Here is a 12454-nt window from a genome sequence, read left to right on the forward strand (position 1 = left end):
GATGTCACTATGATGATGTGACTATGATGATGTGACTGTGATGATGTCACTATGATGATGTGACTGTGATGATGTCACTGTGATGATGTGACTGTGATGATGTGACTGTGATGATGTGACTATGATGATGTCACTATGATGATGTCACTGTGATGATGTGACTGTGATGATGTGACTGTGATGATGTGACTGTGATGATGTGACTGTGATGATGTCACTATGATGATGTCACTGTGATGATGTGACTGTGATGATGTGACTGTGATGATGTGACTATGATGATGTGACTGTGATGATGTGACTGTGATGATGTCACTATGATGATGTGACTGTGATGATGTGACTGTGATGATGTGACTGTGATGATGTCACTATGATGATGTGACTGTGATGATGTCACTATGATGATGTGACTGTGATGATGTCACTATGACAACGTCATTGTGATGATGTGACTGTGATGATGTTATTGTGATGATGTCACTATGATGATGTGACTGTGATGATGTCACTATGACGACGTCATTGTGATGATGTGACTGTGATGATGTGACTGTGATGATGTCACTATGATGATGTCACTATGATGATGTGACTGTGATGATGTCACTGTGATGATGTGACTGTGATGATGTCACTATGATGATGTCACTATGATGATGTGACTGTGATGATGTCACTGTAATAATGTGACTGTGATGATGTGACTGTGATGATGTCACTGTGATGATGTGACTGTGATGATGTGACTGTGATGATGTCACTGTGATGATGTGACTATGATGATGTGACTGTGATGATGTGACTGTGATGATGTGACTGTGATGATGTGACTGTGATGATGTGACTATGATGATGTGACTATGATGATGTCACTGTGATGATGTGACTGTGATGATGTCACTATGATGATGTGACTATGATGATGTGACTGTGATGATGTCACTATGATGATGTGACTGTGATGATGTCACTGTGATGATGTGACTGTGATGATGTGACTGTGATGATGTGACTATGATGATGTGACTATGATGATGTCACTGTGATGATGTGACTGTGATGATGTCACTATGATGATGTGACTGTGATGATGTGACTGTGATGATGTGACTGTGATGATGTGACTGTGATGATGTGACTGTGATGATGTCACTATGATGATGTCACTGTGATGATGTGACTGTGATGATGTGACTGTGATGATGTGACTGTGATGATGTCACTATGATGATGTGACTGTGATGATGTGACTGTGATGATGTGACTGTGATGATGTGACTGTGATGATGTCACTATGATGATGTGACTGTGATGATGTCACTATGACAACGTCATTGTGATGATGTGACTGTGATGATGTGACTGTGATGATGTCACTATGATGATGTGACTGTGATGATGTCACTATGACGACGTCATTGTGATGATGTGACTGTGATGATGTGACTGTGATGATGTCACTATGATGATGTGACTGTGATGATGTGACTGTGATGATGTCACTATGATGATGTGACTGTGATGATGTCACTATGATGATGTGACTGTGATGATGTCACTGTAATAATGTGACTGTGATGATGTCACTATGATGATGTCACTATGATGATGTGACTGTGATGATGTCACTGTGATGATGTGACTGTGATGATGTCACTATGATGATGTGACTGTGATGATGTGACTGTGATGATGTCACTATGATGATGTGACTGTGATGATGTCACTGTAATAATGTGACTGTGATGATGTCACTATGATGATGTGACTGTGATGATGTGACTGTGATGATGTCACTATGATGATGTGACTGTGATGATGTGACTGTGATGATGTGACTGTGATGATGTGACTGTAATAATGTGACTGTGATGATGTCACTATGATGATGTGACTGTGATGATGTGACTGTGATGATGTCACTATGATGATGTGACTGTAATAATGTGACTGTGATGATGTCACTATGATGATGTGACTGTGATGATGTGACTGTGATGATGTCACTATGATGATGTGACTGTAATAATGTGACTGTGATGATGTCACTATGATGATGTGACTGTGATGATGTGACTGTGATGTCACTGTGATGACATCATACTGGAAACACTCACCTATGGAGTTCTGCTGACAGAGCGATTCTTCTTGTTTGAACGAGTGATTGGGGAACTGAGAGCTGTGATGAGATGGAGTGTGACTGTAGCCCCCCCCACTGTCGAACGCCATCGCCCCGTAACCTGCAACACAACAGACAGACAGACAGACAGACAGGTGAGACAGTGACTTCACTACTGTTTGTTAGAGACACACACAGACACACCGACGCACACACACACACACACACTCATTAATACAGAAACACATACGCACACAGACACACACACTGAACTGACAAGGTTGAGTCGACACCCTACGGTGTGTATTTATGAGCTGCTGGTGTGTGGGTGTGAGTGCAGTCAACAGATTTATGTCCAACGACACCAGAAACATGACCAACATACTAGAGACACACATCTGACCAACTGCACACATACATACTTTCACATTCTTCCGTAATTAAACACACTTTGGTGAAGAGTGAGAGAAGAAACTCATTAAATATGTCATTAATCTTCCACTCACCCCTTTTGTCTGTGTGTGTGTGTGTGTGTCTATGTGTGTTTCTCTCTATGTGTGTGTCTATGTCTCTGTGTGTGTGTGTCTCCATGTGCGTGTTTCTGTGTGTGTGTCTAAATGTGTGTGTTTCTGTGTGTGTCTCTCTATGTGTGTGTCTGTGTGTGTGTCTATGTCTGTATTTGTGTCTCTCTATGCATTTGTGTTTGTGTGTCTATGTGTGTTTGTGTGTGTGTCTGTATGTTCTCTTTGTGTATGTGTTTCTGTGTGTGTGTCTCCCTATGTCTGTGTGTGTCTCTCTATGTGTGTGTCTATGTCTCTCTGTGTGTGACTGTGTCTCTATGTCGCTCTGTGTGTGTGTCTGTGTCTTTGTGTGCTTTTGTGTCTGTAGGAGTGGCTATACGTATATGAATGTGGGTTTTATATTTTGTGTGTGTTTGTGAAGATATGTGTGAGGTTATGTGTGTTTGTGTGTGAATATAAGTTTGTGTGTTTGTGTGTGTGTGTGAATGAGTGTATGTGTGTGCGTGTGTGAATGTGTGTGTGGGTGTACATGTGAATGAGTGTATGTGTGTGAATATATGTGTGTTTGTATGTGATCATAAGTATGTGTTTGAATGTGTGTCTGTGTGTGTTTCTGTGTGTGCGTGTGTGTGTGTGTTTCTGGGTGTGTGTCTGTGTGTGTGTTTCTATGTGTGCGTGTGTGTGTGTGTTTCCGTGTGTGTGTGTGTGTGTGTGTGAATGAGTGTATGAGTTTGCGTTTGCGTTCAACTGGAAAACTAATTGTCTGGAAATCCCCACATTAGTTTTCCGACTGAGACGTCAACTAATGTTTCATGTCAACACGTGTTCATGTGTGTAACCGAGGTTTCATTCAAGTTGTTCAACCTGAAACAGTGATACACAAACACCACAACAACAACAACAACAACAACAACAACAACAGCAGCAGCAGCAGTAAATAACTGGTCTAACTGTCACTGAGATAAAAAAGGACAAATTAAAATAAGATCAAGTGTAATAACGAGGGGTTTATCCTCATTGACCTTGAGTTGACCTCTGTCTCAACTTGACTGTAGCAAGGTCACTGATTTAACGGTTTGATTGGTCAGCGGGTTGTTAGGCCTCTCCGCTGCTGCCCCCGCGACCTCTGAGGCGACCCCACCGTCACCCCCACAGGGACCAGAGCATGGTCGCGGCAGGTCAAAGGTCGTCCTGCTCCTGCACTGCTCTGTTGGTCCTGAGATAAGACTGTAATTACAAGGTAACGAGCTGGAAAATGTGTTTGTTCTCTTTATCAACTTTTACTTTGTTCATCTCAAGTTCTTGTCAAGTGTTGAACATTGTTCTTTTGTCTCCATCGTCAGAGAAGAAACTTCATCTGAACATGAAAGTATTTAATCAACGTCCACGTCAACATGTGACCGTCGCGTTCACCCCAACACAAAAAACACACTAATTATGACTGTGTGTGTTTGTGTGTCTACATATGCAAGTCTATGTCAGTGTGTAAAGAATAGTGTTGTTTGAGAAAGATAGCGTGTGTTCATCTGTTTAAGTATGTGTGTGTTTTCTGTGTGTTTTTGAGAGAAAAAAAAAGTCTGTGTAAGTGTGAGTCTGAGTTTGTGTATCTATATATAGATAGATGGATACAATTTTATTGATCCCTCATATACATATATATATACATAATATATGTGAGTCAGTGTGTGAGTGTGTTTGCTTGCGTGTGTGTGTGAAAGAAAAAAATAATGTCTGTGTAAGTGTGTGTCTGTGTCTGAGTTTGTGTGTCTATATATGTGAGTCGGTGTGTGATTGTGTTTGCTTGCCTGTGTGTGAAAGAAAAGAATTATGTCCGTGTAAGTGTGTGTCTGTGTCTGAGTTTGTGTGTCTATATGTGTGAGTCAGGTTGTGTGTGAGTGTGTGTAAAGAATAGTATGTGTGTGTTTTCTTTGTATGAAAAAAATAGTGTTTCCATCTGTGTAAAAGTATGTCTGTCAATTTGAGTTGTGCATCCGTCTGTGTGTGCCAGTGTGTGTGTCAGTGTGTACGTGAGTGTGTGCCCTTTTGTGCGAGTGTCTGTGTTTGTGAATATGTGTGTGTTTCAATACATGTGTATGTCAGTGATTGCGAGTGCGTCTCTGTCTACGTGAGTGTGTGCGAGTGTGCGTTTGTGTCGGTCTGTGCCAGTCAATGCGAGCGTGTGTGTGCAGGTGTAACTGAGTGTGTGTGTAATAAGGACTGTGGTTGATTAATTATAAAATTCTACCCGTCAAGGTCTACGGCAGCAACATGTGGAGAAAATAAATCCGCACTCTGGCACAGGAATGTCTCGAGAATAACTTTAGAATATTTTACATCTTCTTCTCACCACATATTCGTCCAGTCGCTCACGTTAGCACTGGAACCTTTATCATTATATTAATGTTTATATTCTTTTTTATATTGTGATTTATTATAAATTGTGTTATTTTCATATTTGTTTATTACTTGTATATATTTATATAATATGTTTTTATTCTTTTTCATATTGTGATTTATTATAAAATTGTGTTATTTTCTTATTTGTTTATTATTTGTATATATTTATATAATATGTTTTTATTCTTTTTTATATTGTGATTTATTATAAAAATGTGTTATTTTTATATATTTTTAATTGTTTATATTCTTCTGATATCATGACATTATTTAAATGTTTTCATTACGTGACACTATGTTTACACGACTGAAACAGAGCGAATCGAGGAATCATCGTTAACGTCAAGGAACGATTCAAAGTGAGATTCATGGAGAGCGACTCGTTCTTATACTTTCAACAGACGAGTTCATCTCTGGCCCTTGAATCAGGTGATGAGTTTATTTGCGTCTCTTTACAAACACAATTGTTTTGCGTCTCTGTTGTTTTTATTTATTGAAAAAAAAGTCCTAAAACTATTAAAAGATGTTTGTGTTTGAAGAAAGATGTGGTTGTTCCCGTGATTTATAAATAAAGTTTTATTTGAACAAATGTTGTCCTGATGTATATTTTTTGTACCATATAGTAATACAATATATTATATTTATCGATTTGATCTGTAAACCATCATTTCATCTCTTCATCTTCTTTCCTTCTTTTTGTACTTAAATTAAAAAGTTCTTCACGTGTATCAGCCTCCAGATTAGATTGAAGTCGCTCTATATATTTATAAATGAAGTTTTACTTCATATTAGACGCGTACGACAGTGAGTATAGATCATTATTATATATTATATAGTCATTTATTTAATATACTGTACCGAGTATCGATTCTTTTTACAACGAGATAAAAAATGTATATAAATATATCTTTTAATATACATTTTTATAAATATATATCACATTTTTAATACTATTAATGTTTTTTAATATATGTCAATAATTATATATTTATAAATACAAATTTTAATAAATCCATCTTTATAAATATACACAAACATCCCTATACTGTATATCAATAACTTTATAAATATAAACAGTAACATCATAATAAAACACAAACATCTATATAAATGTTTTTATACAAATATTTGTATTAAAATATTGAATAATAAAAGAGAAAAAACTTGAATAACTTAATTCTTTATACTAGTTTGATGATTTATTTTGTGATTTTGGGAGATTTCATATGAATATTGACGCCTCGGGTCGGGTCACCCACCTGTCTGGTTCCGGGCGGCGGGCTGCGTGTCCATGCAGTTGGTCAGGTACGGGGGGTTGCTGAACATCCTGGCGGGGGGCTGGTGGTGGTGCGACGTGCCGACCGGCGGCGGCTGGCTGGCGGACGGCGGCGGAGGGTGTGGCGGCGCGCCGAAGGCCCCGTACCTGCAGGCGCCCGTCCCCGTGAACTGACCCGAGAAGTGGACGGTGAAGGCGCTCAGGCCGCAGTGGGGGTCCGTCTCCAGGTGGTGGGGGTCGGTGGTCGCCCCCCAGCCGGGCTCCTGCTTGATGAAGGAGTGTGGCCCCAGCGACGTGTGCGGAGCCCCCAGCGAGGAGTAGGGCGAGGGGGCGGCGTGGAAGTCCAGCACGGGGGCCCACTGAGGAGCCGTGCTGACCGGGAGCGTCGGGCAGCTGGGGGCCGGCGGGACGGGGGGCAGCAGGGAGTTGAGGTCACGCACATCTGAACCCATGGTGGTCCAGGCGGGGGCCGGCAGGTTGTAAATGTTGAAGGACGCGAGGACCCGTCCTGGAGTCCTGAAGGTCTCGCCCGGCTGGAGTCGCTCAGGTGCGGCGCCCGGAGTTCATGATCTTTACGAGAGAAGAAGAAACACTCAAGTTTAGTCTCCGTCCTGGGTCCCGTCAGAGCCGGGGTTCTGGTCCCGTCAGAGGTTCTGGTCCCGTCAGAGTCGGAGTCGGGGTTCTGGTCCTGTCAAGAGCCGGGTTCTGGTGCGTGGGACGAAGTGGTCCGGCGGGTCAGACCTAATGCTCGCGGCTGCTCCGTGAGTGAGGAGTGAGGAGGAGTGTCCCACTTTCACTCCCGTGAGTGTGTCCACACAGCAGGGGGTGGAGTCAGGGGTGATGTGGGGGACCGGAGGCCCCCAGTCGACGAATCAGTCGGAGCCTCGGAAACAACAAGAAAAAATCCACAAATGAAACAAACGTCACAATTATTCCAATTTACAATTTAGGTCTGTTAAAATGACAAAAGACACAACTAAATACACGTAAAATTAACATATTAAAATGAGTTATAATAATAATAATCTTTATAAAAATGCCTCGATTTTGTCAAAACTCGACATTAATAAGTTTTTACTGGCATTTTATTATGGTTTAGCGGTGAGTTGATGACGTCAGGTTAAATAAAAACAAACAATGAATTTATGATGATGTTGTGTTTCGTTCGTTAAATAAACAAAATGGAGGACGGCAGGACTCACCCAGAAGGCCCCGCGGAACATTATCTTCAATAAATTCATTTTCGGCTCTTCTGTGAGAAAATGTCGTCACTCACTTCCATCTGGTTCGAGTTAAGGGTCGTGACGTAGACGTGACGTAGTTCGCCTGAACGCCGCGGCTTCAGCGTCGAGGCCTCAGTTGCCGCCAAGCGGCTTCGAGGCCTTTCGGCCGCACTCGGTCGTTTCCGTTCGCTGCACCTGGCGCTGTTAAAATGAAAATAAAATAAGAATTAAACCTGGATAATTATGTAGAAATAAACTTCGTTTTTTAAACCAACGTAAAAATACATCAGCTCATCTGAAATTAAATCGTACGTTAAAGTTATCGATTATTATTATAATATATTATACATTATAAAGTAATTTAATATTTGTATTTTGTCGAATTCCCTACGATAATTCAAAGTGTGTTTAAACGAAAAAAATGTATTTAAAAACACAAACGTACAGACGGAACTGGATTTTTAAAACGCTTCTTTTCTCGCGAGGTGGATGTCGAACAGTGTTTTGTCACAAGATAGGTGGCGCTGTCACCTTTAAAAAAATGGAAAGTACAAAAATAAATTCGAAAAATAAATATTTTAAGTCAAAGGGCGATGTTTGATAACGAATGAGAAATATTTCAAATGTATCCATTGATAATACTTGAAATAGTTGATAAAAAGTATCAATTAATATACACATGGCTAACAATAACTGCTGTGCTTTATATATATATATATATATATATATATATATATATATATATATATTTTAATGAAATAAAAGTTATTGTACACAACACCACTGTGAAGCTGGATAGTGTAACTGTACATGTGTGTGTGTGAGTGTGTGTGGTGACCTTGAACATCAGAACAGTACAGTAAACCCATTTAGGGTTATCTCTCTCTCTACGAAGCTTCTGGATTTATCTCCTTGTTGTCATGGCAACACACACAAACATTGCTTCCTTAAATTCTGTGGTCACCCTGAAAAACCCACCGACCACACAAACGCATCACGTGTGTTGTCCAGTTGCTGGAGAAGATGACTTTCCAGAGTCATCACTAACAACACAAGCACATACGTGTCACACTCACACACACTCACACACACGCACACACGCAAACATCTTGTTCAGGGTAAAAGTTACACTAAAGCCAAATAAATGTAATCTTGTGTGTGTCTGTAAAGATTTGTGTGTGTGTGACTGCGAGTGTGCGTCAATAAATATGTGTGTGTCTGTAAATTACGAGTGTGTGTGTTTCCATTATTAAGTGTGTAGGTGTGTGTGTGCATGTGTGATTAAGTGTGTGTGTTTAAGTGTGTGTCTATCAGTCTGATGAGCAGAGATAAATGTAGCTCCAGCATCTGGAAATCTAGTCTGGCTGCTACAGGACTGACCCTGGATTCAACTCTCAGCTAGCCGGGGCTGCAGCGTCAGTCGTCCAGCGGGATGGAAGCAGCAGCACATGTGGATAAACACTCGCTCATGTTGTCGTGCTCAACTTCCAAATTTGGCCCTAATGAACGGTCCGAGCAAGGACATCAGGAGGACGCGGCATTATGACCGGCTGGAGTGATCTACAGCAGCTCTGCTCCACCAATGTTGTCGTTCTCCAGAGATGAAACTTCCTGAACACATCTGACACTTCATTGGAGGAGATGTTGAGGGCGGAGCTTCACCCACTGTGGCAGCCTCTCTGTTCTGGAACACAAACGAGAGAAGTGAGGGAGCACGAAAGAGAAAAGAGAGGGAACATGAGAGAAGTGAGGGAACCAAAGGACAGAACTGAGGGAACATGAAGGACAGAACTGAGGGAACATGAAGGAGTGAAGTGAGGGAGCACGAAAGAGAACAGAGAAGGAACATGAGAGAAGTGAGGGAACCAAAGAACAGAACAGAGGGAACATGAAGGAGAGAAGTGAGTGAACATAAAAGAGAGAAGTGAGGGAACATGAAGGAGAGAAGTGAGGGAACATGAAGGAGAGAAGCGAAGGAACATGAAGTAGAGAAGTGAGGGAACATGAAGGAGAGAAGTGAGGGAACATGAAGGAGAGAAGTGAGGGAACATGAAGGAGAGAAGTGAGGGAACATGAAGGAGAGAAGTGAGGGAACATGAAGGAGAGAAGTGAGGGATCATGAAGAAGAGAAGTGAAAGAACATGAGGAGAGAAGTGAGGGAACATGAAGGAGAAAAGTGAGGGAACATGAAGGAGAGAAGTGAGGGAACATGAAGAAGAGAAGTGAGGGAACATGAAGGAGAGAAGTGAGGGAACATGAAGGAGAGAAGTGAGGGAACATGAAGAAGAGAAGTGAGTGAAGATAAAGAAGAGAAGTGAGGGATGAACTTATTGTTTGTTGTGCTGATGTGTTGTGATAAGACTTCTCTCCACATCACTGCCGCTCAGAAGATTGATGGTGCGGTGTAGACACATTCCTGTGTCAGATTATCTTGAAGGAACACAAATCTCTGCTGCTGTGTGTGTTTGAGTGTGTGTTTGTGTAAGTGTAGATCCAGTGTTGTGTTGTGCGTCGTGAACAGATGTGGGTCAGCGAAGGTTCCACTGGTTCCGAACTTGATTTCCATCACAAAGGTGGGACCTCGGTCATCGGGAAGAGACTCTGAGTGGAGACGAGAAGTTTGTTTGTATGTTGTTCTCACGACGAGTCAACAGGCGCTCGTCGATAAGGAGACGAACGTTCTTTCCCAAATGATTTGTTGGGAAAACAGCGATGAGGTGATTGATAAGGTGCTTTAACGAGGCAATAACGCTCGCCGTTTAGTCGTGATGGACGGCGCTCGCTCAGCCCTTTAATGACCGATCAGAGGAGGTCAGAGGTCATCAGATCGTCCGCCCGAATAAAGTTGTTGTGTTTTTTTTTTCGGAAGTGAATCTGGAAATAGGAGTTCGGCCGGAGAGTAAACACGGAGATGTTTGGGAAAGTGTAGCTGATAAAAAGAGCCTCTCGTCGTGATGCTCGTCCTGTTCCACGTCGCTCGCCGTCCAAACATCCGCCATCATCATTCCTCGTCAACCTTGTTATTAAAGTGCTGGAATGTGTCCATGCTTCATCACTGCAGGGGGAGTGTCTGACCCCAACACACACACACACACTCATACACACACACAGTTATAGATAGACTTTTATACACACATGTATAAACACTCACAATCACACACACTTATACACATACACACACACACACACATACACACTTATAGATAGACTTGTATACACACATATACCTACCCACACTTATACATACACACATACCTATAGATAGACTTGTATACACACATATACATACACTCACAGTCACACAAACACACACACAATCATACACACACACTTATAGACTTGTATACACACATATACAGTACATACACTCACAGTCACACACACGCACACTTATACATACACACGTACCTATAGATAGACTTGTATACACACATATAAATACACTCACAGTCACACACACACACAATCATACACACACTTATAAACTTGTATACACACATATACATACACTCACAGGAACACACACACAATCATACACACAAACTTATAGACTTGTATGCACACATATACATGCACACACTGACACACACATACATACTTATAGATAGACTTGTATACACACATACACACATACACTCACAGTCACACACACACACTTATACATACATACATACTTATAGATAGACTTGTATACACACACATATACAGTATATACACTCAGTCACACACACTTATATACACACACACGCATTCATACACAGTTATATACATACACTCTCACACACACACTTATACATACACTGATACACACACATTCATACAAACATATAAATACACATACTTATGCACACACAAGCTCACGCTCAATACAAATACAAACAAACACACTTATACACAAACAATCACTCATATACACACAGACACACAAACTCATTCAGTCACATACACACACAGACACACATACTAAGTCATACTAACACACTTATATATACACACACTCACTCAGACACACAAACACCAAGTCAGAGTGGGAGGAAACCTCGGGGCAGACCCAGGACTTGTTGGTTAACCTTTAGGCGGGAAAGTCTTGACCTTTTTGTCCGACCTGACCTGGGATAAGAGAAGGTGGGTGTCATCATTGGAGTGACCACCAGGTGGCACTGTGATGAGAAGCAGTGGAGAAGGTGGAGGTGACAGTGAGATGAGAGTCAGGTGTGTGACCAGAGCAGCAGCTGCAGTCTGTCAGCTGAAGACACTCAGAGAGGCCTCCTGGTCCGTGCAGGTCTGGTTACTGTGGCCAGTCCTTGTCAAGATCTGGTCCTGATGTTCTGCTCAGAACGATGACCTTTGACTCCTCGCTGTGACTCCATTGCTTGTGACTCTTCCAGAGCTTCAAGTTCAGCGAGGAGCTCTGATGTTCTCCACTCTCTCCTCCAAGTTCTCCTGCAGCCTCAGTATTTCATGGCGAGGACACGCTGCTGGAATGTGAATGTCAGCGCTCCCGTTATTTACTCTGCATAGAAGAGTGAGCAGTAATTAACCTCAGCCTTCCTCCCCAGCAGAAGTAATCGAGTGTTTCAAACACCCCATCACACCCGCCTGTGTGTGTCTTTGTGTGTGTGTGTCTTTGTATGTGTGTGTGTCTTCGTAAGTGTGTTTTCGTATGTGTGTGTCATTGCATGTGTGTGTGTCTTTATGTGTGTGTGTGTCTTTGTATGTGTGTCTTCATATTTGTGTGTCATTGCATGTGTGTGTGTCTTTGTATGTGTGTGTGTCTCTTTGTATGTGTGTGTCATTGCATGTGTGTGTGTCTTTGTATGTGTGTGTGTGTCTTTGTATGTGTGTCTTCATATGTGTGTGTCATTGCATGTGTGTGTGTCTTTGTATGTGTGTGTGTGTCTTTGTATGTGTGTCT

The 12454-nt window shown here is 41.7% G+C and overlaps 1 protein-coding gene across 2 annotated transcripts in view; it reads right to left on the reverse strand.

Annotated features, from left to right (window-relative positions):
- wt1a (WT1 transcription factor a) overlaps window positions 1-9161 on the reverse strand; it is a 20727-nt gene extending 11566 nt beyond the window's left edge. For both annotated transcript variants that reach the window (XM_087798048.1, XM_087798047.1), the window contains exons 1-3: window positions 8920-9161; window positions 6300-7740; window positions 2121-2243 (exon numbers count right to left, since the gene is read on the reverse strand). In XM_087798048.1, the coding sequence (XP_087654174.1) occupies window positions 2121-2243; window positions 6300-6768 (592 nt within the window). In that variant the 5' untranslated portion in view covers window positions 6769-7740; window positions 8920-9161. The remainder of the gene's footprint in view (window positions 1-2120; window positions 2244-6299; window positions 7741-8919) is intronic.
- Window positions 9162-12454: the final 3293 nt, after the last annotated feature.

This window comes from Callionymus lyra, chromosome 8 (genome assembly GCF_982586985.1).
Source record: "Callionymus lyra chromosome 8, fCalLyr1.hap1.1, whole genome shotgun sequence".
Lineage (NCBI taxonomy): Eukaryota > Metazoa > Chordata > Actinopteri > Syngnathiformes > Callionymidae > Callionymus > Callionymus lyra.